Source organism: Cricetulus griseus, chromosome 2 (genome assembly GCF_003668045.3).
Source record: "Cricetulus griseus strain 17A/GY chromosome 2, alternate assembly CriGri-PICRH-1.0, whole genome shotgun sequence".
In the NCBI taxonomy this organism is placed as follows: Eukaryota; Metazoa; Chordata; class Mammalia; order Rodentia; family Cricetidae; genus Cricetulus; species Cricetulus griseus.
In genome coordinates this window covers 420,311,894-420,339,282 of record NC_048595.1, presented here as the reverse complement: position 1 = coordinate 420,339,282, position 27,389 = coordinate 420,311,894, and the positions used below count along the sequence as shown (strand labels likewise).

Sequence of the window (27,389 nt, the reverse complement as noted above, 5' to 3'; positions counted from 1 at the left end):
AGGTATTACATGCCAAGTATTTTGTAGCTGATACAACTTTAATCCCAGTACTTGGGAGGGCAGAGGAAGGCAGATCTCTCAGCTTGAGGATATCTTGGTCTACACAGAGAGTTCTAGGCTAGCCAGGGATATACAGTAAGACCTGGTTTCAGAAACAAATCAACAACCCAAGAACAAATACATGAAAATTTAAGACTATTGTATAGTTAGTATATTTCAGGCACTGTTTTGGGGCTCTTCTATTTAGCATCTCATTTTATCATTATATTAGCCCTGGAAAGAAGGTTCAGTAGTAGCATTAGCCCTCATTTTACAGTTATTGGACTAATAAATGTCAGGTTGATTTTCCACCTCAGGCACCCTGAAGTTGGAATGCTTTCACATACTTATGATCACACTGTTAACATATTTTAGCTCCTACAGATTTATTAAGATTTCCACCCTTTTATTTACTTCTCTTACCTTACCATCTGTCTTCCCCTTTTGATATTTAAAAGTAACAGATATGAACCCATCATTAGGGTTCATATCTAGGGATTCATGCTTTCCTCCATTGTCAGCATGAATGGGAATAAGGGTGGGGAAATTTTGGGACTTACTAGGTCCAAGGCAGCAGCTAGGATGGATGCATCGGGAATTGTCCCTGGCTCACAGCAGTTGAGCAGAAACTGAAAACGTTTCATGCCTTGTCGGATTGCTCCTAGATTCACCACATTTTTGCTTTTTCCACCATCTTGGTTGGGAGAAAGGTGATCATCGAAACTGTTGCAACCTGTAGGGGTTGTGTCATTGGGAAAGGAGATAGGAAAATGGATCATAAAAACATATCAAAGTCGTATCAGTGTGTTTTCTGTACTGTTGGCCTGAAAACCCTCGCCCACTGTATCCCTTTTCTCTGAGGCTCTACGATGCTTGCTATGAACACATTTTGACTTAGTTGGTGACATGTAACAGATAAAAATTCAGGATTTTCACTACACAACTTCAATGTAGATACTTTGCTACTGTGTCTCTAAGCTGGTAAATGAAATGGGCATATTTGAAATAAGGAAATTAGGAGTATAAGTTTTGGATTTATATTTGAAAAAGAGAGTGCAGGGAAATCAAAGGAAATGAACAACCCAAAGATATTTTCATCTCTTCCATGAAGGGGAATATTCTACAAATGGGAAAGTCCAGTGCCCTTGTCATTTATGGCAGCTATAATGAAATAGCATGGGCCAGCTAACTTTTAAACCACTAATATCTGCCTCCCATATCTCTGTGGTCTACAAGTCTGATCTTGGATGAAGTACAGTCAGTTCTTTATGATTTGGTTATGTCCTCAAATGGCCTTTCCTTGTATGAGCACAGATATACCTCATCTTTCTTCTCTGTAAGAGTGCTAAAAAACAATCATGGTCCTGTTATCCTCATGATATCTTCTAATCACCTAATATCTACCTAATCACCTACCCAAAGCACCATTTCCAAACATTACCACATTGTGAGTTGGAATTTCATAACATGAACTTCGTATAGAAGGAAACATTCAATCTACAGCATATGGAAATCTATATTATATGGAAAACATTCATTAACAAGGAGCATTTCCCACTCCACACTCTTGGGTTTATGCTGCAGGTACATCAAGTTAACAGGCTGGAGTGTAGAAAGAACTTAGGGATATGGTTGAGCTAGCCTGGCAGCCCTCAGGACACACATTAGCTTCGTTCTCGAAAAGTAAACAGAGAAACATTGTCTTTATGATGCTGCTGGTTCTGAACACTAAAGCTTGTCTCTGAAATTCCGCAGGAAGTAGGTAGAGAATGAACAAACTGAAATGGTGAAGGTGGCAAAGACCTGAGTTGTCAGGTTGAGCCTTGAGAGGGGTTTTCCCCCTTCTTCTTCAGTACTGAGAATCAAATCTAAATCCTCATATGTACACAAGTGCTCTACAACAGACCAAAACTTCCAGCTTAGGAGGACACTTGAAACCTTATGCTAAAAGCTTGATGTCTGCTCCAAATTGCAAAAGAGACAGTTAAGTGGATAGGATGATTTTGTGATGTAAATAAGCTTAGGAAACACCATGCCTTCATGATGAACATATCACAATGAACTAGGTAACAATAAACTTATGCTTTTGATATTATCATAAAGATATCAAGGAGATCATTTTGGTAAAGTTTGATACTTTTGTAATGGGATGGGAAAATGATTCATGGATTATTAGAAAATTAATGACATGGTTTGTTGAAAAGCTATGTCTACAAATTATTAATTAAGCATATTCAACTAAAATAACATTAGCGGCTGCAACTTTATCTTTTCCCTGCTCAGTAATGAACTGATTAACTTGGATAAAAGCATGAAAACCCGTTATCTCTTCAGTTGGATCATCAAAGTCCAGTTCCAAAGGAAAGATACAGAATTCAAATTGGTTTTGAATTTGTCCTTTAATTTTTTCCTGAAAAAGTGATCCAACTGCATTCCATATAAACCTTATGAAATGGAGAGTCCATAGTGGCTACATCAAAGCATATCATGATATTCATTGATAGAAAGATGAACTAGAAAAAGCTGACCAATACAAACAGGTATGTGATGAGAACACTGAGGATTTTTTTTTTTTTTTTTTTGGTTTTTCGAGACAGGGTTTCTCTGTGTAGCTTTGGAGCCTATCCTGGCACTCGCTCTGGAGACCAGGTTGGCCTCGAACTCACAGCGATCCTGCCTCTGCCTCCTGAGTGCTGGGATTAAAGGCGCACCACCAACTTCCGGCCTGATGATGTATTTTAAGTTCATACATTTGCTATATCCATGGCTTAGTTATACTATTTGCTACATGGATTAATTCCAAATATGGACTGTTGTATTCCATCTGAAGCTCCAGAGTTTACAATGCTCACCATCTACCATGCAAACACAGAAAAAGGAGTCAGGATGTGTCAGAACCAGAGATGCTTCCATGAAATAAAAACCAAAGAAACCAAAGACATTTAGTCAAAAGAGATCAAAGGAGAGAATAGAAGAGAATAGGAAATGAATAAGGGGGGAGGGTTATGGCACTATGTGTAGTTATGTGTGTGTGGTTACAGTCATCAAGTCATCAAGTTTGTGAGCAAATATAGTTTCAGATTATAAAGAAAGATTTCCTAACAATTAAAGCTGTCTGGCTCTGGAACAAACTGCTTTGTAAAGTTGCACACTCCCCCTCAGTGGAAGTACGGAAAGGGAGGGTGGCCACCTGTCAGCCGTGCGATGAACAGAACTCTGAAGCTGAGTGGTGGGTGGATAGCAGGTTCTATGACTCTCAGTGTCTAACAAAGACAAGAGGCCATGTCTTATTCTCTGCACACGCAATACCCCCCAGGGGGTGAGAATCACAGTAACATTTCCACAAATGTCTCTCCCACAAAACTGCTAATAAAGAAGCTATAGATAGCAGTGAAAAACACATTGAAAGAACAAAGGAAAAGACAATGCAAATAGAAAATGACCATTTTCTTTTAGAAAGAGACATCTTTAAAAAAAAGAAACAGAGCAGTTAATTTGGGCAACTGAAAAGAAGAAACGATGAGTGGGATCCTTAGGCTATTGACATTTACCAAGACGCTTGAAGAAATTCTCCTCCTCTTCTCGGCCATTCTCCATCCCACTCCCAGGCCCACCTTCTGAAAGCTTGACAGCACTGGTGAACTTGACCTGGGGAGGAAAGGAAAGCCATTTGATATTCAGCAGCCAATTATTGGGTTATACTAGCCCTTGGTTTGAAAAGCAAATTGTTTAGGATATGAAAATGACTTTGTTCCCTGGCTTCCACATCTAGTAAGTGCTGTCACATAATATGTTCCCACATTCCAAAAGAGATGTTGCTATACCTGCAGGCACAAGTAATTCCAGGCAAGAGATCAGATGTTGAATATGAAAATAATTTAGTAAACAACTCAGGTATGTGTAGAGTTAATTTGGATAAAGTCCAAACTGAATGCCATATGAACTCAACCATAGTTGAAATAGAAAAATGACTAGACTGACTTCAATTTATAAATGAATTTCTAGTACAATATTTTCCCTTACTTTTCCTCCCTTTCTTCCCCCTCCCTTCCTCCCTCTACCTCTTCTCCTTCCTCTTTCTTCACTCTCCTAGAATTGACTGCAGGAACTGGCACATGCTAGGCAAGTGCTCTATCCCTGGGCTACATGCCTAGCCTTCTTGTTGACATTTTATCTTAAGTTAGACACTCACTAAATTGCTCAGGCTAGTCTTTAACTTACTCTATAACCCAGGTTTGGTTTGAACTTAAGACTCTGACACTAACCTATCAAGGCACCACCAGACCTGGTCCTATGTCTCTTTTAAAGCTTTAATATGTCTTCATGATTTTGACTTCAGGTCAACTCAGTAAGACTTGAGTATTAGCACAGAAAGGAAGGCAGAGGCAGGTAGACTCCAATAATTGTCTGATATTTTTCAAAAAACGATATACATAAGAATTCCAATTATATTTTCTTAGTTTCTGTCACTTGGCTATACCCTTTACATTACGTATAGCTATAGCTATAGACATTACTGCATCTTTCCTTATTTTTGCTCTTATGGTGGTTTACTACAGAAATATTTTAGTTTCCATTGCTTGTGTAATTTCTGGACTTGTTAAACTCCAAGATTTCTGGAACTTTCTATACATTTTCCATTCTTCAGCCACAATAGTTTTTAGTCAGTGACCCTGATGTCCACTTCTTCATGAATAATGTCCTGTTTACCTTGGAGCTTTGCCTGATAAAAGACAGGCGATCCACAGAGCTAATGTCCAGGAGGTCCTCTACACCATCTGCCAGGCCAGAGAGGGAGGATCGCTTCAGCCAGTTTCCTAGTTAATGATATTTTGAAAAATTAAGCTGTTACAGCATTTGGTTTCAAATGGATTAAACAGAAATGCCAGTATGTACTGAACTAGCAATGAAAGTCACATGGCTCTCATATAAATAGAAGCAAAAACAAGTTGTTTTCAGTATACATGTTTTGAATCAAAATGTTCAGTGTTGAACTATAAAATTACACGAGCACATTAAGTGCAGGACAAATAGACCTGGTCCTCTCCACTGCAGGAAACCACAATCCATCCACCTATGCCACACAAGTTTTCCATATCCCTTGAAAACCTATACATTTTACCTCCAAAACAGTTCTTAAATCTATTTCTCTGCTTCTGCTTAATACATAATCTAAATGTTCATTTGTTTATTCTTGGGCCACTAGGCATGCCAATTCTGTTAATAATGGACTAATAATTGACTAATAATTGACTAATATTCCCTTCAATGGAATTGTCTTTTATAAGGCTCGTACACTTGGATTATTCAAAGTGTTCTCTATAACACTTTGGTACCTGAGGGCCATGGTAAAGAGACACCCTGACTTGCTTGTGATCTGGCTTGCTCTTCTGCTGCAGTCAGTCAGTCATTTTCCCACTTATCTGGTTCCTTCCAGTTCCTCCCAGCCTGTTATCTTTGCCCATTAACCTTGAACTCTTCCCATTCTTTCTCTTGTATAGTAGGCAGATTTTGATGTCTGTTCTCCTCATTTCTTTGCATAGGTCAGGCTTCGTTGTTGTCTATGTTCATAGCACTACCTATTTTCCTTTACAAAATTCACGGTTCGAAACTATGATGATCTGCTTTAGTGGTAGTGGCTCCTACTCAAATTCTGCAAAGCCAAAAGCTGTGTATTTTGCACACAGCAGAGGCATGCAGTGGGCATTTGGGAAATAACTGCATTTAGCAGAAGCTGAATGAACTAATGGGAGGATGTCAGCTGAGGGCTTGACAGCTTTTCTTTTCAGCGCCCGCCCCCACCCTCCCCCTCCCCCGCCCGAACACCACATGCCATGATCTATCTCAATTGCTCATTGATTTGATGACATGATAATAGGAGAATACATAAATAAATACAGACATACTTTTACCTATGGGGAGTTTCAACTTCTTTCGCAGGGATATTCTGCGGGATCGTGAGCGGGCACGCCGATCCGAGGTGTTCCCTGAGTGGGCTGTGGTACATTCCGAAGTGTCCTGCTCCGACTGGCTGCTGGTGTCACTTGCTGCGCTTTGGGACTTGAACATCTTGCGCCAGAAATCTTTCCGTCCCAGATTGCCCCCTTGCATTTGTTCATCGCTACAGAGAAGTAGAGTATAGAATTAAATAACATCTAGCAGCCCAGTGTCCTCTGGACTCCCAGCTATGTATGGCTTTTAGGCAGATTGTGCAGAATGTCCTTTGGTGGGCTGGGTATGAGAAGAGTGGGAGACAGAATGGGAGTCTGGAGAGCAAGTCTGACTCTGAGATCTTCCTGGAGACAGTGCTGTCTCAGCAACCAAGTGGAGGTGGCCATTTCTTCCCACTTTAATAAAAAGACTAAATATCATTGTAGATGTCCACCTAGAGTATGAGTCATAACAGCAGAAACACTTAAGATGCTAGGAAATATTTAACTTTTAAAAAAGCACCCTGACCCTCGGGCAATGTCCCACCCCTGACCACAATACAGTATCATACTTGATGCCCAATAAACTCACAATGAATGAGTGACTGACATTTCATCACCATGCTCAGGGAATACATCATTCTACAACCAATTAAGTAGAGGACAGTTATCAAGTTTAAAAGTGAAAATATAGGTTCGACCCCAAAGGGTAAGTCAGAAAGAAGACCTGAAAGAAGGTTTTCCATTAGGAAAAATGACTAATACTATGCTGAACTTTCTCTTGTAACAACAATAATAACAAGGTAAAATTCCATTTTAATTCACTAAATTAGCAGAGATTAAGATGATTTGAAGGAGAAAATAATGCCCATGGAGAGATAAAGTATCTTGGTATTTTTGGAACATTTATGTTCTATGAAACAAGATATCTGTTTGACTGAGCAATTCAATTTCTAAGAAGTAATATCAAAGAAAAGATGGGATTGTACAATAAGACATGAAAAGGTACGAGCGGCCAGTGTGGAACAGTAAATATAATCTCAATGTCTAAGTCTGGGAAGACCACTGAATATATTGTGGGATTTCCATATGATGATAGATTCTTGAGTTTTTGTATTATTGGCTACAAATTCCATTAACCATTTTCCAGTGCAATTTGTTATCTTACTTTTAAAGGCACAATTCTCTCATGACAGACTTATACACAGAATTCCTTCCTGGTATAAGCCAGGTTTTAAGATGAATATGACATCTTAAAATTCAGATGCTTTACATTGTCTTGGCTCCATTATTCTCAAAATAAGAATGATTTAGTTGAAAAAAAATTGTATAAGAAGGTTGACCTTGGCACTATTTATGACACATTGTAAAGTTAAAGGCAATTATCAAATGAGTTAAATAGGATACAAAATGTTAATAACCTTTAGAAATCACAAGGTGATCACATGTCTGGGTGTGAAATTGCATGTGCATGCTCAAAAATGTTCTCACATGAAATGCAAAAGGTTCTCAGAGGTATCTTTAGCAGTGGTATTTTGATTTTTCAACTTCCCTTGCATAGTTCTCTATGTTTTCCATAATTTCCATCTTGAACAGCGTACATTGCTCTTGTAGTTTGGAAGAAATGATGCTAGAAACTGTTCTAGCGGTGTAATGACACATATCTATGGGTTTTTATGTATTTTTTATTTACAAGTTTGAGAGTAGAGTGCTGAATTGATCCAAAAATTGACAATATTATGTGCTACAATCGTCATCAGGAGAGAGATGAGGATTCAGATTTCATCACTCAAATGCCAGCAAAGTACTTTGTATTTTAAGTTCTTCTAATCTGTGGTATTATATTTATGAGGAGGTATATACTTAAAATAGATTTCTATAATTGACTGGTCTGTCACTTAGGAGGGCAACACTGTGTGCCAAGCCATTCTTGCCTTCCTGGAAGGAGAGGCATGACGGTGAGAGGCTGTCTAATGCAGGAATGAAGAGAATCTTCCATATTCCGGGAAGCTGTCATTTGTGACCCTCCCTGAGAAACTCCTATATCAGCAGCAAGTTGCAGCAGAAAAACCATCACATTAAACCATTCCTAGAACTGGTGTGTTGAGCACTTAGGAAGAATAAGAAGCATCAGGGTGAAGAGGGGGAAGGCAAAGAAGAGAAACAGAAATAGGGTAGAGAAGGAGCCAGGACCAGCAGAGGGACTTCTCTGCTTTCTCCCAGCTAAACAAAGAATGTTTGGTGTGCTCACTTCCTGGGCCCATTTAAGTGATCGAAAAGTTTCATCTTTGAAGATTCATGTCATTATTTCACACAGAAATATTAATGGCAAGGCATATTAAAACAGACATATGCCAAATACAGAGGAATTTGATGTGTCTACAGAACACCGAACAAAGAGAATATCTGGAGTTAAAAAAAAAAAAAAAAAACCCAAACCTGAACATGTGTTAGCATAGCCAATTTTATTTTTAAAATCTAAATTCTATTTTAGAACATTCTCATTTATCAGATTACTTCAATAGTTGCCAATGTCAATTGTGTGTGTGTGGGGGGGGGATCATGTTTCCTGTAATGTCTTTTAATGGGGTCCTCTGGCCACTTGGACATGGAACTTATTTTACCAATTCTTTATGCCCCCTTTGTTGCTAAATTTGGACCCTTGCCATGTCTTTGAGGATTTCCTTAAAGGAAAATGTTAGGTTTAATTTTGAGGAAGGAAGTTAAAGAAAACGAAATGAAAGCTTACTGGTAGTCTGACAGTTCTAGCCTCTAAATCTTGCACATCCTTCATCCATTGAATGCATATAATTCATTTATTCTTGAAATGTATGTACTATTTTTCTACAATGAGCAAAGCTCCATCTTGATACTAGAGCTTTAGCAATAAATATGTGTGGTACTGGGTCCATTGACTTGACTGTCTATGCTAAAAGACACAATCTCTAAGATTCTGAAACACATATGAACTGTGTGGGCATTTGTGGTTTTGAAGATTTAAATTCCATAGTCCTGTGTTTGATGGATGTTGGCTTCTTGCCTTTAATTTTCCTAGTTATGCAGGTATACCTAATGCAGGAATATCAGTTATACCTAATATGCCTAGGTATACAGGAAGGATACCCTATACCTAGAATATTCTGCAGAATTGCTAGAATATATTGAATAAGGGTTTGGGGAATTACAGAAGTATGTTTGAAATGTAGATCACTCTACTTGTGCGTAAATAATTCCCCAAAGAAAAATGAATGATATGGGCCTTCCATGGGCCTAAGCTATGTATTTAATGTCTGCACTAACCTCACATCTTTTGTGCTCACTAATTTGAAGATGCTTTTGGTTTTTGTCAGTATGAAAACCAGAGACAAACTGAGGTTAAGACACTGGAATGGTTCTAAGACTTCAGAGCTGTGGAATAGAGTCTACATTCCAGCTAAAATTCAGTACTTTTGGAATATACCCTACTTTTTTTCTTTTATGGGAAAAAAGAGTGTTCATTGAGTATATTGAAGAGTAACTCGTCCACTTTAAAATTGTGACTTTATACAAGAAAGGATATGATTGATACCTCCCATGCACACTATCTTTCATGTTTATTATTGCATAGTGAAATGCAGAGGTACAAGAAAGGCAAGATGGAAAATACAGTTAGAGAGCCTTCCAACAGGCACAAAGGTTGTTATATGGCCTCACCTGGAGCAATTGGTGGCATTGGGAATATAATTGTAAGGGCAGAGGGTAATGTTTCAAGGAAATGAGAGCAAACTAATAAAAAAGAAAACAAATATAGAAACAAACAAAAACCCCAAAACAGTTTAGAAAGTAAACTTTCTTTCACACGAAGTGCCCAACTCTCTGTGTTTGAGATGAAACTCAATTCTACTTACTGTTCTGGTGTCTGTGAGGGGCGACCAGACATGAAGCTTCGACATTCCTCGGGTGCAGAAGATACCTGGCCTTTATCTGCAATGCTTCCTGCCTCCGACCTGTACAAATGGCACATTCCACCAGTCACAATGGAGTACCACTGTTTACTCTTTCAGATGCCTCTTCTATGGACAACAGATCTGGTTGTTACCACTTCTCACCACGAGTCCAATTTGTGTGGAATTTATAGTTTACTACTAGACTCACTACCTTATTCCTCACCATGGCAGGCAGTATTTCACTATGGCAAGCTGAGGCATTAGATGCAAGTGAAAGTTTTAGCTTAAGGGCTTCTTTTACTCCCTGTTAGGGCTGTCTAAAATACAGTAGGCATGAAAATAAATGCAGAGTTACTGGAAGGATATACCACAAGGTATTGCTGAACAGTTTTTTCCTGGAGTATTGGAAACTGAATCCAAGCTAAGTAAGTACTTTACTAATACTGAGCTGTCTCAGCCCAGCAATTTATGTTTTTACTACCTCTAGAATACTATTTACTGAACAAAAGAACATGGTAAAATATAAATTATTTTAAAAAGACTACAACAAAGATAACTTTTCACTATGTCATCAAGAAATATAGGATGAAATTTGAGTATGTGAGTTCATTCCATTTTTTTTAAAGAAACAATAGAGATTTATTTAGCTCATGGCTCTGCCAAAGGCAGGTGATGATGGCATCTTACTGTGTTGCTATGGCAAAGCATGGTACAGGGCATCACATGGCAAAACAGTTAGCTGTCCATAGAATGCTCACTCTCTTAACGAAGTCACTTCCATGATAATCTATGAAAACACTAATCTAGTCATGGGGGCAATCTTTGCAACCCAATTATCCCAAAGTTTCCACCTTTACGAATCCTTTCTTTTAAAGCTTCGGTTGCACTACGTCAGTGATACCAGTTGTAGGAGATAGCTTTACCATCCCTGTCCCAACTTTGTACCGTATCAGGAAGCACACAGACAGTACAATAAAGGGATAAAGAATAACATTCTTCTGACAGTTCGCAAACACTGACATTCACAGAGCTCAAACTTCCAACCTTTTACCGCCTGCAGGCTTAGACTCCTGTCCATTCTCCTCCACCTTTTTCCCCGGTGCTAACTTTTCAGCGCTGTCAAGCAGAGCACTAAGAGCCACTCTCCTGAAGACATTCCCATGAGCTTCTTTGATAAACTGCACCAGCTGGCGGATATCACAGTACAGTCCCTGTTTGAAGGCAAGAAGAGGGTTTGTGATCAGTAAAGCTAACCAGATAGCTGTGTGGTTAGATGTGCTAGGGAGAGAAGTCAATTGGTTGGGCTTTGATGAGCAGTGAAGTCAGGAAAAGATGACAGCAAACCGCTGATGTGGTAATGGATGTGTTTGTTTTTCCCCTTGCTCCTATGTGAGAATGCTACCCTTCGTATTCGCTACAGGAGAGGATGGCTAGCAAGCTTCAAATTCTTAGAGTCAGCTATACCACTAGAAAGACATCAGTCTACACTCTTTAACATTGGATTCCCAAATTTTCTCTCTTAATTCTGAGTTCTGAAGAGAACTTTATTTTTTGCCTGAAGGAAAAATGGCACTCACGTCTAATCAGCTTCTCCAAATGGTCTGGGTTATTATTGTAAAATGTTAAATAATTCATTTAGCTACAGCTAACAAAGCCTGATTATTCATTCATAGGGTGATGAACTTTCCTGGACATAGTTAGTAAATGAGATGTATGCTGTAGCCACATTGAGTGTGAGCATGACCATGAATCTAACTAAGACTGTGCAGAAGGGGCTATAATGCTGGCACACTGCTGGGTTGACATTTAAAAAATGTGCTTACACTTATTTTTCCTTGAGATACCAAGTGTTTCTCTCAATACCTACATCCCTGCCTCCCTTCTTTAAAGTGGTAGTTACTATATTCTAGGTCTTTGTGGTAAAACAGAATCTAGAAACATAAAAAAAATTTAGCTTGTTATCTTTGTTTTTTAAAACCCTAGTACCATGGGACAACTATGCCCATGATCTTCAGGGAGGCAGAAGGAAGGATCCTTGAGGACAACAGAAACGGCCTCCATTTCGGCCTGTGGGAAGCAGGGCCCTGAGGCCCTCGCTCTGCTCTTCATTTGCTCATCCATGAAAGAGAAAGCCAGCTAAGAGCAAAGTTTCCATTTTCACCAGGGTATGCACAGGCCTATACATCAGCAGAGAGCACTATGGTAAATAATAGCTACATAGGAATGGCTGGGGTCTGTGGCGACTCACTGTGGACACTGCTGGAGACTTTGTGGAGTAGACAACCTAAGAATGACTCGTTACTCTCATGGGCTAGGAGTTCAAAGGTAAGCCTATGGATAACTAAAGAATTTAATATTTTTTCTATGTATGAAGTTGTACATAAAGATTGGTAAGAACTCACATGCACTATAATCAACTCTAAAAATCAAGTTTAGCTAGGACCAAAAGGAATGCATGAATGGTGCCTGTGTTACACTTGAGGTCCAAGATCAAATGCTGGGTTGCCACTGACCATCAGCAAATGTAAATTTCACTTGTTTGTGAAAATTATGTTTATCTGAAATGAACCACCTTGCAGTTTAGAATAAAATAAAATAAATGTCCTCCATTTAGTAAAATAGGGTCCATATGTGTAAATGGGCTCATTTTTATATAGAAATCATAGTAGCTAACAGATATAGGAGGAATGGGACCTCCTCCCCAAAGGGACCGGGATTCACCTATCTGTGTCAAATTTGTCTTCCTATTTCTACACTGAGCATCTCAAGACATCCTGTTTTCCTTGGCAGGACTTGGACATTTCATAATAGTTTTCTTCTGACACTACTTGCAATTTCATTTGATTAATTACCACATGGCTTTTATGAAGGACAGATAAAGATTATAATATTCAATAAAAGAAAGTGAAACAAATTTCAATAGCATATTTGATGAATTCTTTTTTTTTTTTTTCGAGACAAGGTTTCTCTGTGGCTTTGGAGGCTGTCCTGGAACTAGCTCTTGTAGACCAGGCTGGTCTCGAACTCACAGAGATCGGCCTGCCTCTGCCTCCCGAGTGCTGGGATTAAAGGCATGCGCCACCACCGCCTGGCAATATGAATTCTTAAAAATACAGTTTCAATTAATTCTTGGAGTGACATCCTTTCATATTTCATGAACCAATAGCCTTTCTGAAAGGCTAAAAGTACCTGTAATCCTTTTACTACTCTCTACACAAGCTTGTGAGATGGAGGGCGAAGATAAATCAATCTATAGGTAGGACAAAGGGTTAGGGCACCATGGTGACTTAGGGGTGACATTGGGAAAAATGGATACTGTGACTTTAAGACTTCGGCTTTCCTTCTTCCAGGTCACAGAATGAGAGCTGCTATTAGGACAGGGGGGGAAAGGAACAGCTGAGAGCTGCTGTTAGGAAGGGGAGATGCTTCTCACCAGATTCTCAGGGCTGTGTAGCTCATGAGTGGTTGAGGCACAGCGTGTGATGAGGGACTTGAACATGGCACCAACGATAATGCCTTCTACATTTTGGGCTGTGGATTTGTTGTCCACTGTGGTGAAGTTATTTCCAAATCCAGCTTTGTCTGGAATGCAAAGACACATGTAAAAGGCAGTAAGCTACACAGCTGAAAGATGTAAAGAAGTGTTGGGCAGCTAGGAACCTGGGAGGTCCCCTGTGATAGTGCTGGCACGGGTGATTAAAGATACCCCGGTGTAATGATCCCTGTGCAGATTAGAAAAACACAAGTCTATGTCACAGCCTGTGCTCTGACATGGTACTTGCAGAGGAGCATTTGGGTTGGTTAATAATAGAAAGGAAAGGGGGGTTGAAAGAGAGCGGGAGAGACAGAGAGACAGAGAGAGAGGAAGGGAGGGAGGAGGAAGGAATACGAGGGGAAACACTTCACTCTCCCTCAGAGTAACCTCCTTAACACAGCATGAAAAATGCTGGACACTAAAAGGCTGTGAACCTCCATGGTATTTTACGGCCTTTTTTTTTTTTTTCTTCATATCCATAGATCTTCAGAGGACACACATGTATTCTGTGACTTTGCAAAAGGAATCCTCATGACCTGTGAGCCTGCTATAGATTGTGAGAACATGTACAGCTGTCAGATTGATGGATAAGGAACTGTGCTGCCCATCTGATTCACTGTGACTCACTTTACAGCTCAAGAATCCTCGGAGGAACATAGCACGCTTGATTATCAACCTTTCTCTGTCTGGACCAATTGATAAGGATTTATCTCTAGATTTACAATATGGAAAGGAATACTGCAGTGTGTGCTTAGAATTCTTATCTCAAACTAGAGATGAGGGGAGAGAGTGCATTAAGTTTATAATATGGATTTTCTTTCAAATATCTCGATGACAAACCTCACTTCAATGTTTTCAAATTTATAAAATGGTTAGTTTAAACTAGCTCTGAGAGAATAGATTATTCCAGGGGGTCTACAAGGAATATTTTCTCTTAGTGTGATAACTAGACAAAAAGACTAGGACCCAACCAGGAAAAATTTGCTTCTTAACACACAGATGATTTTACCATAAATTAGTCAACTCCATTCATGCATCATATGAGCAATGAATCGATGCTAAAAAGGCATTTCTTTCAAAGCTCAATTCAAAATATGCATTTGATTAAACCTGGGTGCCAGTTTCTTAACGTGTCTGCATTCAGAAGGTCCCAAAGGAGTTCATTTTGTACAAATGTGACTGGCTCTTTCTACTTTCACCCTGCAGTTTAGGCCTTCATGCTTTTTCTAAAGCCACTGAAGTATAAATAACTGTGGGTCTCTATATTTGCCTAATTTAAGTAAACTAAGTCTATAAGTGCCAGGTATGTCACTGCAGTGTTTATGCTAATTACATTTTTTCTTAGTTTATTATGTAAAATATCAGACACTAACAGTGGCATATTGTAGGCACTCATTTCATACTTGGTACACTAGTAAATATATTTCCTTATCTTTTGATGTTGGTCTCCAATGTCATGCACAGGTCAGGTGGGAGACAGAGCTACCAAATTCCTATTCAATGAGGTAAATTAACTTGTGAGGAAATCATTGTGTCATAAGATAGTTTGAAGGCATCTCTTGTTTCTATTACACACAATCCCACACACATATATGAGTGCAGGTGAACAGGCATGCATAAATATTTTTCTTCTCCGAGTTCTGGCCCCAGATACTGAGTGTGCCAGGGAAACACTACCTGCTTCACCTCACGGTGCCTGCTCCTCGAACTTGGAGTTGGTTTTACTTACTGTCAGTGACTGGCTCCATACAAAATCCTAGCAAAGCATGCAAGAAGTCCACTACATTATTGAGAGAGTCCTTGTTCACATAGTCCCTCATGGTTTGTCGGAACTGCATCTTATCTAGCTTGTATAGCTTAGTGAGGCAGCTCTGGGCCTGCAATGAAGGAAGAAAAGTGAAAAAGTCACAAGTACCAGCTTAAGCTCCAGACACCGTTAGTCAGAGACAAAAGTTGCAGAAGCCAAAGACTCCCACCCACTCCCTCATACAGCTGCCAGGTACTCCCCATGCTAGGCCAAGTTGTTTGAATGAGAAGTGGGCAGAAGCCAATTAGGCAGTCCGAAGGAGCTTGTACTTGGAAAAACCACTCCTCGGAAAAACTCACAGCTAATGTTAAAGGCTGGTCCCAGAAGAACTCAGTCTTTTCACCAAGGTCAAGATTTTAAGATCTAATAAAAATAACTCAAGAATTAAAATTGAAGTAAGCCATAGAATCCATAGTCCACTCTTAGAAAAACCCAAAGGCTTTGTGTAACTGGAGAAGCACACAGCTTTCCTGCACAGACACTGAGTGGCCTTTCACAGTTTTTGATTAATTATTTTTTTTTTTTTTTTTTTTTTTTTTTTTTTTTTTAGACAGAACCTCAAGTAACCTATTATGGCCTTGGAGTCTTTATATAGCTGAGGATGACCTTGAACTTCAAATTGTCCTGCATTCACCTTCTGAATTCTGGAATTACACCGTCACACCCTGCTAATGTGCTACTGGATATTTTACTCAGGGCATCAAAGATGCTAGACAAGCACTCTACCAAATGAGCTATAGCCACAGTTGTACGGTGATCTCTTCTATGGCCAAGAGGGAAAAAGTTCCTTAGAACATATAAGAGGCATAAAATGTTGTATTCATGTATTAGTTATCTGAATTTGAATGTGAAAGTATGGTATTTAAATAGAATTTGGTCTCGAGACATGGTCCTTCTGCTCAAAAATAACAATGTATTTCCTATGATCTAGCAAATAATCTTGCCTCCTTGCAAAGTAAAGGAGAATAATTTCTACCATCAGCAACAAAGTCACAATCACTGACAGTAGAGGTTTCAGACAGAATATTCTCATGCTACTGGGAACACTAGGAGGCTGCCAGAGTTCTCCTACTATTAAGATAAGCCTCGTGTGCACAGTGCTTTTGCTCTAAAATACTCATTTCTTGCATGATAAGTCACCATGTCTGACTTTGTTATTTGCTGATTGTCTATTTCTTGAATTTGAAGAAACTGAGGTCTAAGGAAATTAAGGGTTTTATCCAAGCTGATACTGTAAATTCTTCAGTAGAGTCAATACCAGGAGTCTGGGTCTTGTCTACTAAGGTGTAATTAGGTCTCCTGTAAAATAGCCAGTCTCAACACTTCAGACACTGATGGTCTTGGAGAACTATACTCAGATACCAGCCACTCATAACAAGGAGTTGATACGACTGATACAATAGATTTACTGGTATCTTGAAAAGGCTATATGAGCAAAAGAGAAACAAGAAAAGTCTTGAAGATGGGATGGAATGGGGAAATGGAGGAGGTTTCTGGGCTAAGAGAAATGGCTAAAGGATTGAGAAAGGTGATGCAGCTTGGGGAGACCACCTTTAGGATGGAAAGCTTTGTAGTCAGTATAGGCATTGAGGGAGGTGAACCCTGAGAACTGGAATTTTATTGATGTTTTTAGTAGTGACCTAGAAGAAAACTGAAGTTGCGTTACTATTTGATATGGTTGTGACCCAGGAAAGGTACTTGGGAATTTAAAAGGAAAACAAAGACAAAAACAAATAGTAGGAGTTTGGAATTCACTGGATAAACTTTTTGGTATGATCTTGCTATAATCTGTCTGTATCACAGAGAGATTTTTTTTTCATTCTCCCTTCACTATGTTTTAGAAGATTTGAAATCAGGATTTTTTTCCCCAGAGAGCTTTCTAGTTACCGTATCTTAAAGGGAGTCATGTTTTTTGTTGTTGCTATTTTGTTTTTATAGAACAGATGCTACTTTGTGAAAAAGTGTTGTACAAAGCACTTAAGTACAATGTGGTCTGTATTAATTCAATTATCATTCCATGCATGATTTGTAAAGATCTTCGCTGTTTTATTTATAAAGAGAATAAAAAACTAAATCTCTGAAGTAAAAATTACTTCATGTTCTGTATAAAACACATCAAAAAGTCTCATATCTCTGCCGTGGAAGCTACAAGTCTATCTGCAATGCTATTAGAGTTCAGTGGGATATTGAAACAAGCTTAAGGTTCTCTAGACTTTAAAATTCTTATTCTGAGAAAACAACCTAATTTTTTCAAGAAATATAAAAACATTAATCAATTCTTTTCAATAATTTAGAACTACTAGATAATCATTAGATTAATAACCTAAGAAGTAATAATGGAATTACATGTCAGAACCTTTAGATACTTTTTATAGTTTCAAGAAATATAAAAGTATTAATCAATAAATTTCTTTTCAATAATTTGGAACTACTAACAAAATTATATTAATAACCGATGGATTATTATTGGTGTTAGAACCATTAGGTATTTAGAGAATATCACTATGGCAATCTTCTCTTTCAAAAAAAAAAAAAATATATATATATATATATATATATATATATATATATATATATAGAAAACCCAATGGTCTGGTCTAAAGGTGAGATATATTTTTAACTTTTCAAGAAAGATTGTGTTTGAAAATTTGGTGGTAGCGAAACACAGAAATATATGGTTCTTAAGTTAGACATTTTCCTGGGGATGCTTCTGAAACCTGTGCATATAATCTCTATAGTGAGTACAGAAGAGGTCTAGAAAATTGACTGGCCAGTCTCAAGGAAACAAGATATTCTTGGCCATGTAATGACAGTAACCTCTTTTCTGACCCAACTGGTTTTGCTTTTCATCAATTCAGAAAAACAGAATATAGTTCTCAAATCCAGTTTACACCTCCAGGAAGCTGATCCTTTTTATATTTGAAGCCAAATTCCATGAAACTGGTCTTCTACATGAGGCTTGACAGGTTTTATTCATCTTATAACAGAATTAAAAATACATATGTATAAGGACTGATTCAAGGGAAGCTTTTATTGCCTTATTATTGTTTTTAAATTATTATTATTATTATTTTTAATTTTCAGTCTCAAAATCTAGATCTTGGTCAAAATGTCTGAGTTGGGGAATTTAAAAGTTAACCACTGTGACTATACCTCCCATATATAAACAATAAATCAAAATGCTATAACATAATTGAATATAAAATAAAGAGAAATGGATAAATCAATGGATGGTAGATGATACATTAAGCAAGAAATCTAGCATGCTAACACTGTATGAACATTTCATGACAAAACCTACACCAGAGAAAATGGGCAGGCATCAGATTTTGACCTGATCCTAAAACTCTGCAAAGATATGCCAAAGAGATTGGTGCTCAAATTTGCATGAAATTTTCATTTTTAAAAGAATAGTTTGCTATAATTTCACATCCAATATAAAAATGAGGCAACCTGTCTGGCTCAGGATGTTGAAGGTGGGTTGTTGCTCAAGTCAGGAGGGAAGGTAACAGTTGGTATATTCAATTGAAAGTGAGCTGTAATAAACCACATTCTGTTATGCAGTCCAATGGCCACCCATGTGCAGAGTTTCAGGTTTCATACAGTTCAAAGGAACATGATCTCAAACATAAAGAAGTTGACAGACATTCTCAAGCAAAGCAGCCAGAGGCCTGGCTACTTTTACAGTCCTGTTTTGTCTCAATAAGGGCCACTTTCCATTTCTTAGTAAGAACATCAATGTCTTTGACCCCTTTTTCTAATGTAAAATGCTTTTTTGCTACCCACATGATGGATGGAGCCTCTGCACAGACCACCAGATGTTTACTAGATGTATACATCTGGGCAAAGTTCTTTCAGACTTCTATCTAGATAGTCTGATTCTACACCCTTTTTACAAATGCTCTGGAATAGGCAGGAGGCAGACCAGTTTTCCCAATTAAAACTTTCCTATGCCTCGCTTTTAGATGTCTTGAGATGCCTTGTGGGAATTCCCTCACCCAAAGATGGTATTAATTGCCTATGAAATACAATATTTTCAGGGAACGTTGACCCTCATTGTCAAAGGACTCATTCCCCATTAGGAAGAAGGAAAGAGAGAGAGAAAGAGAGGAAATGGAATCTACTTTAATTCTCTTACTTTCTCTAGGAATACCTGGTGTCTCAGACGATCTCCAGAGAGCCCTCGGTGTCCCTCTCCACAACCATAGGCACATCCCAAAGACTTCACTATTTTGATGAGCATAGTAAGAGCAAGCCTATGGTTGCTTACAGGTATACTTTCATCCTAGTAATCATGATTGAAAAAGAAAGAAAAGCCTGTTGACTTTGCCACCAAGCTTTTTTTGGTACTCGAATTCTATTTCATAAAATTAATGTGCGTTATAGCAATTTAAAAAATAAAACTGTCAAGAGTTCAACAAATGCACGTTTCTAAAATCTCATACATGAACCAACAGAAGGAAACTGCATGCTGAATGTCCTATGATTATACAGAATTTGAATGAGTTTATTACAAGACATACTTTTATATCCTTGATGGCTGATTAGAACTACAACCCAGAGAGAGACATGGGATGATCAACAGTGAACACAGGCAAAGATAATCATTAGCTTCCCAAAACTGACCAAGGTTTGTCAGTTGGGAACTTGGGAATCTTAGGGTACTAAGACAGACATTTTGAAGAAAAATCTCCTAAGGCCTACTTCCATCATATTGAAATACACATAATAATTATAAAAAAGTAGAATGCATAGAACTCAACAAATATTCTGCTGGACTCTCCTCTTATGGTTCATCAGGAAGCCCTCCTGATGAACAAATTATGAATTTATCTTTTGTCCCTTTTACTTTGGGGGAAGGGAAAACAGGGATCCCAGAAAAGAACTAGAATTCTTTCTATTGGAGAAAAAATAAGCTGTTACTGAGGAATAATGCTGAGCCCACAGTGGAAGGACCATGATCTTTTAATAGCTGAAGGCTCCTTAGTTCTTCTCACCATGTTTAACTGTCAGCATTGCTGATATCAAAGAGCCAGGATTCTAGCTCACAGCCCTAGTTGCTTATGGTGATACAAGACAACTGCAGAAATTACTCTCTTTGTGTTTTACCTTTCTGCCTGTGGAGTAAGGGTGATAATGGCTATCCTCCCTGTATCATAGGTTTTCCATACAGACCAAATGAAATAGTGCAAGGGAATTATTCCACAATCAAGAGGGTTTTTCCCATTAGTCACAATGTCGGGTTGACAAATGGAAAGAATACTCCAGTGTGGGTAGGGTGTGACGGGGAAAAGGGGGTTCCAGGGGCAATATCATATGCCTTAAGATGGTGAGGTGGAGTCTCTCCTTCCCTAACATTATGTAACTGGTCCTCCTCCTCTTGTCTGTAATCTCAGGTAGCAGATGTGGAATGGGGCCCTAGAGAGCCACACTTCAGGAATGAAACATGTCTGAGCTGGTAGAAATGGTTAACCTGCCTCTACTGAAGGCCTCCTCCAAATGTGAAGCTGCCTCTATTGACCAACCAACATTCGGTTGTTTGCCTGAAGGAATTCCTTCTCTAGTGACTAGTCAGGGCACAAAGTAAGAAGGGGGTTAAAGGTCACTTTGCATCACCTGGTTACTACTTTGAAGAATCATCCTGAGTCCAAAGGACACTCTGTAACTATCTATTTGCTAAGCAAGAAATGATTTTTAGTTTGGATTCAAATTTTAACTTCAACTTTAACAGCTATGTAACCTTGGGCAAGCTACTAATATTTAAAACCCTGTCCTCTCTAAAAAGAGAACGGCGCTGATACCTGTCTCAAACATATATTGTGAGAGGTAATTGACCATATGTGACACCCACAACGAGAGGAAAACAGTGTTACTTTTAGGCAGATGTCACTGCTGTCGTTCAGAGTCACTTTATGTAGACTAGGTTCTAGAATGGTGGCTAAGTAAGGAGAGATTAAGACTGACTGGATTTGTGTCCTCACTGGTCCCCCTAGTTGGGCACATTTGGGTAATCCAGGAACACTGCAGCTTTTTGTAGTAGCACCTTGGAAAAGGTCACACTGACAAGGGTTTCTTTGGAAGATTGAGTTATACAGATTTTAAAATTATTATATGCCCTTTAAAAGCATTTCTAGTCCTGAAAACTCTTTGTACACATCCATCCAGGTTTTATTTCTTTAGGCCTTCAGATGTCCTTGGGAGTTAGGTTGCTTTCACTGGAGACATGAAGAAAGATGTATCAAGCTACAGGCAGAAATCAGAGTTATTAAAGAGTATTTTAAGCTCTTATTATAGGCTAGTGGCCAATAAAGAAATAGAAATTCGTATTCCTTTCTCTCTTGAGTCCCCCATAGCAGGTTGCAAAAGTCAATAAACTCTGATTCCACCAAAAATAACAGATTGTTTTAAGGTAGAATAGACTTTGTAGATCTTAAGGTCTAATTGCAGTTTGATAAGTAACTGCATAATATTTACATCTTGGTGGCTATTTTAGAGATCATTAAATTTGACCTTTAAATATTCCCCATGTGGTTATTTTTGTCAAAACAACATCTATTATATCATGCTATAATATTTAATGTAATAATTACTATAACTAATAATTGTATATAGTTGTTTAATTATAGTTATATAATTTTTACATGATTATTAATTAAATACAGTTAATATAATATTTAGACATGATACATAAGTAAGAGACCAGCCTGGTCTACAAGAGCTAGTTCCAGGACAGCCTCCAAAGCCACAGAGATGTCTCTCAAAATTCAAACACCAAAACCTTAACTGTTGGTATTTGGAGACTGGCTTTAGGAGGTAATTGGAATTAAATGATGTTAGACATTGGTGTCCAGAGCCAGGAAGCCTCATGGGGAAACTAGATCTCCCAGCATTTGCCTGCACTTGCACAGAGGAGATCATGTGAGCACACAGTGATGGCAGTCACCTTCTAGCCCAGAGAAGAGGCTGCAGGAACTCCTGCTGGCACTGGAGCCTTGGACTTTCCAGCGTCCATAAATGCAAGAAGTCAATGTCTGTTGTTCAATCTATTTTTTATTGAGTTTGAGCAGATTGTTGATACACTATTAGGCCAACTATGCAAAGCCTTGGGAAAGAGGCTATCTTTGCTGTTAGACTGAATTAATGATAACATAGTAGGTTTGAGATATTATCTTCCAGAAATAAAATTAACAAGAAACAAAACAAAACAAACAAAAACCAACCAACCAACAACAAGAAAACAGTTCTAACATCCAATGAGTGACACTAACTTTTGGGTTTAGAAGCCAAGTGTCTACATGTCTGCTGAACACTTCATTAAGAGATTCCTACCATTATTGGTAGAATAGACTCTAGTGATTCATTGCTGTTCTAATCAATAAATATCTGGGGGAAATAAACCACACACACACACACACACACACACACACACACACACACACACACACACACACAAACAGAAAAGAATTCTGGACAACGAACTGCCTGAGGATACAGCAGGTAATTCAACCATACCTTCTCTTGGTTCTTCTCATTCTTCTCATAAGGGCCACCTCCACCACCTCCTCCATCTCCTCCACCTCCTCCTCCTCCTCCTCCTCCATCTCCACCTCCTCCTTCTCCTGCTCCACCATCTCCAGCTCCACTAGCAGACGGGGCCCCAAACCCACTGGTGGAACTTGAAGACACGCCTTTGAACTGGAAAGTTCCCTCACTTGGTCTCTTTTCCACAGTCTCATTTTCCTTGTTTTCACTCTTCTTCCTATTCTTTTCTACACAGGGAACTACACCAAGTTGAAGTAAACATTCCACGATGTTTAGTGCCACATCACAGATTCGAGAGCTGATGTCATGGTTAAGAACAAGATAAACAGCCTTCAGAACCACCTGCAGAACACAGGTAAACACAGGACAATGAAGTTTCCCGCATTCCTTTTTCCAAAAGTCTCTTATTCTGCTTAATCCATTTCACTGGGCACTATTAGAAATGGTTATAAAATATCAGGCAGAAGAATTAAAGTCATCTAGTAGCTCATTAAGCCTTCCAGTCTTGCCAAGAAAGAGATAGTTGAGGGAGATAATGAAGTACATTGAGTTAATGAAAAAACAATCATTTGCCCAAATGAACACTTAACTGACTTTTTAAATACAAAACATTTTAATCCTCTGCATTCTGCTTCCCACAAATAATAAAGAACAAGGGCTTCCTTACACTTATACCACAGGAACAATAACTCCCCCGTGCTTATATCATTATTTAACCTTCAATTTTAAATGCATACTATTTGCATGTTTAAATTATAATCCTTTATTGATTTTAATATATTAAATTATTTGCTGAGCCCTGTTCCATAGAGTGTAATAAGAATGTTGGTAAAATATAATTGTAAAATATAATAACCCTTTCACTGGCTAATGACTGTACTCAAAACAGGCATTCCTGAGAATGAAAGCTTAAATCTTTCAAGGACTGCTATTCATTTTCTTTTCCTTTTGGCTTCATGGGAGGTTCATAGTCCTGGTGATTATATAACTAAAGAAAAATAAAAGAACTTCTTACTTTTATTATAGAAAAACACAGAGGCATAGTGGAGATACACTTAAATGTATTTACATTTGTATATTCAGATTCACTAAGGTTTTCTGAGATAAGATTCTGAGATAAGATCAAATATAATAAAATACTTGTAAAAAGGCAAAAGGTATAAGTATGATTGTTGATACTCTTTGGTATTTTTATATGGGTTGCTTCTTCATTTTAAGATTCAGTGAATACTTTTTAAGATATCTACATGCCCATGTTAAGCAGTCTTGTAAAAATTACACTAAAGTCTTTCTAGTCTTCATAAGGAAAAGTACCACCACTTACAGAAAGATCCAACATGCCATTCTTATGGACAAAGTTGTTGGTCCCATCGATATGTTCTGTGTCCTCCAGGTAGCTGTAGTTAATGCAGGAGTCCGTGAGGCTTCGTGGCAGGTTTGCACATGCCAGAGGTTCGTGTGGCATCTCTGGGATAGGCACCTGGCTGCAGAGCTTCCGCATATGCTCACTGAAAAAGTCTGCATAGCCTACATTGAAGGATGCTAGAGTAGTGTTGAAGGTTGCAACTGTGATGGTGGAGATCTGGGATCGCACTGGGAAGACAAGGGCAAGATTTCAGTTTCCCTTGTGTGGACCTGATACACCAGCTAGACTGTTGTGCTATTTCTCACATTGTGACCACAATCACAACTTTTAAAGATAATGGACTTACAGTCTCAAAGCCAATTCAACTTGTGTGGAATGATGTGGAGGCAATTTGATATCTGACAGATAGCGAAGGGCATAGGAAACTGTGATCACAAGCATTCTCATTGAGACTGATGCTATTAAATTTCATAATGATGACTCAAGTTGATAATATTACATAGACTTTATTTACTGCTATATGACAGCCCGTTGATACAGATTGATTTACTTGAGATCTTTTTCTATGAGTTTATAGCTGTTAAATAAACTTCACTTTGTTAAACCAAACATCAAGAACTTGAGAAAGAAACTAGTGGGAATGGAGGTGGGGAGGATGCGTAAGTGTTGACAGACCAGAAGGAGATGAGAGGGGTTGGGGAGGTGAGAGTCATCAGAACTATTGTACACATACATGAAACTGCCAAACAGTCAACAAAAATACAACTCTAAAAATATTGATTTTTATCTAAAGTATTGAAGAATAAAAGAAAAATTTCTTTTTTTCCTACAAGAGTAATGGCAATGAGATTTGTAATGATGGACAAACGATACCATTGCATACTTATGGTACAGTTAGGGCACAAAGGGGATCAAAGGATGAAGTTTATGCTGCTTTAAGAGCGTAACAGTAATGAAAAGAATAAATAATTCTGTTCTAAGTAAAGAGTCAGAAGCTGTGCAACAACCAGAGACACACATTTGCTCCACATAAACCACCAAGATGAAACAGCAGCTGTCAGAAAAAGAAGCTGGTGACCTTAGAGAGAACAGACTTCCTTCCCACTGCCTTGGAGGTGGACAAGCAATGAATCTAGACATTTTCCAGCCTTTGGGCTTATGATCTTTTAAAATATGTATGAGTGCTTTGTCCTTGTTCTCCCCCTGGGTATGGTGCTCATCAAGCAGTGTCAGACATCCCCTGCTACTAACGCTGTGCTAAGAATAGCTAACATGTAAATTTCTGGGCAATATAAATGAAAGAGCGTAGGGATTTGAAAATATAAGGATTCAGAGAACAATCAGCACAGTGTGCTGGATAGTTGTATGGCAACTTGTCATAAGCTAACGTCATCTGAGAGGAGGGGACCTCAGTTAAGAAAATGCCTCCCTAAGGTCAGTCTGCAGGCAAGCCTGTTGGGCATTTTCTTATTAGTGATTGATGGGAGAGGGTCCAGTCCATTGTGGGTAGTGCCATCCCTAGGCTGGTTGTCCTGGGTTCCATAAGAAAGCAGGCTGAGCAAACCCTGAAAAGCAAATCTGTAAGAAGCACTCCTCCATGGCCTCTGCATCAGCTTCTGCCTGTAGGTTCCTGCCCCATTTGAGCTCCTCTTCTGACTTCTTTCTATAATGAACAGTGATGTGGAAGTCAAATAAACCCTTTCTTCTCCAAGTTGCTTTTGGTAATGGTGTTCATCACAGCATTTGAACCCCTATGATGTGTGGGCAACAGTTTATGAATGGGAAACCATGAAAGAAATCTGCATTCCTTCCCTATCCTGCCTATTGTCTACCATGCATGCTGGACCCACCTTCCTTGACAGTGTTTTCTCCATGGCTGTTGGAGTGGTCTGGCAGGTCGCTCACCAGGGTGTGATGTGAGTGGGAGTGCCTGGCACTCAGGCTTTCCATTTCAGTGGCTGCATCTGAGCTGCCCCGCCGGGTCAATTTCCCTGAGATGGATGAGAGTCATCACAAGAAGCTTTTAAAATCTAGAAGAGTCCCTACTGAGATTTTTGTTGTTCTAGACGACAGCAATAGGGTGAGAGGGTATGAAGATGAGCATGAAACTCTACCAAAATAGCAAGAATTGAACTTGTCTTGAGAATAGTCAAGGTCAATATGATTGAAGAAACTGCCTGTGATAAGGTCAGCCTCAATCTAAGACAAATGTCAAAGACCATCTGTTGTGGCTTGCTGGCTGTCAGCTTCTGATTTTAAGCTTCCCTTCTAAATATGCCATCCAAGGGGGGTGTGGGTGCCTATTGCCTTTGCTCTCCTTCTTTTATTAAATAAGTGGTAAGTAAAAGTCTGTAATTACATGAAAAAAATGAAAATTAATATACAGAATCCTCTATGGCCATGTTTCTGCATCAATAATGATCTAAGAGATATAACTTTTACTGGATAATCCTAGAAAAATCTTGCATAATTAATTATATTATCTGCATTATTTTGGTTGTGAAAACTTCACATTATTTTAATACTAGGGAACTTGCATTTGGGCTCAGTGTTCTCGAAAGAACTGTTCAAGATAGATCTAGATTTGGAAGGGACCCTGAGATCCACATTCACAAATAGGTCCCTTGGTTATGCCCTGCTGGTGAGATCTTTGTAGTTACCTAAGATGGTGGTTTGCCAGCCTCCCTTTTCAATGCCTCTTCTGTCTTCTCCAAGCCCAGAGAAACTTCCAAATGAGAATGTGCTTCTGGTGGGTGACACATCTAGATGGTCTTCATGCAGCAGGAAGGGTACACCCATTCTTCTAGGTCGCCTCTTCCCTGTGTGGTGAAATGGAATGGAGCCTTTCCGCTCTCGGTCTTCTTTGCGACTTTTGAACTGCAATGATGAGAGATGAAGGCAGACACAAGGCAAAGCAGATGTAAGAGTTAACACAGGAAATGTTCTAGGAAGAGGACTCACAGGACATTACTGAGTATCATCCAACAAACAGGGAGAAAATGTCACAAGGGTGTTAATGGAGTGAGAGAAACCAAGCAAAATGCTACATTCTGGAAGTCTTTCTGTTGAATAAGTTTGAGCATGGGTTCTCACAGAGGAGACCCCTGAACCATCAACAGCAGCATCTATTGGGAACTTGTTGAAAATGCAAGCCTGCAGCTTCCCTCTCAGATATACCTAACATCTAAAATTCAGAAGGAGAAGCCCGGTGATCTATGACTTAACAAGCCCTATAGGTGCCTTT

General features: G+C 38.8%; 1 protein-coding gene across 6 annotated transcripts in view; it reads right to left on the bottom strand.

The window, feature by feature from the left end:
- The window catches only part of Unc80 (unc-80 homolog, NALCN channel complex subunit), a 176,704-nt gene that overhangs the window by 113,946 nt on the left and 35,369 nt on the right, over window positions 1-27,389 (bottom strand). For 3 of the 6 annotated variants that reach the window (XM_035441010.1, XM_035441013.1, XM_035441014.1), the window contains 13 exons: window positions 26,806-27,022; window positions 25,996-26,136; window positions 24,104-24,372; window positions 22,750-23,121; window positions 19,376-19,522; window positions 15,160-15,307; window positions 13,329-13,477; window positions 10,940-11,106; window positions 9,857-9,955; window positions 5,946-6,160; window positions 4,750-4,856; window positions 3,591-3,687; window positions 600-772 (listed from right to left, as the gene is read on the bottom strand). In XM_035441010.1, the coding sequence (XP_035296901.1) occupies window positions 600-772; window positions 3,591-3,687; window positions 4,750-4,856; window positions 5,946-6,160; window positions 9,857-9,955; window positions 10,940-11,106; window positions 13,329-13,477; window positions 15,160-15,307; window positions 19,376-19,522; window positions 22,750-23,121; window positions 24,104-24,372; window positions 25,996-26,136; window positions 26,806-27,022 (2,301 nt within the window). The remainder of the gene's footprint in view (window positions 1-599; window positions 773-3,590; window positions 3,688-4,749; window positions 4,857-5,945; window positions 6,161-9,856; window positions 9,956-10,939; window positions 11,107-13,328; window positions 13,478-15,159; window positions 15,308-19,375; window positions 19,523-22,749; window positions 23,122-24,103; window positions 24,373-25,995; window positions 26,137-26,805; window positions 27,023-27,389) is intronic. The other 3 variants (XM_035441011.1, XM_035441012.1, XM_035441015.1) reach the window with 2 other exon arrangements.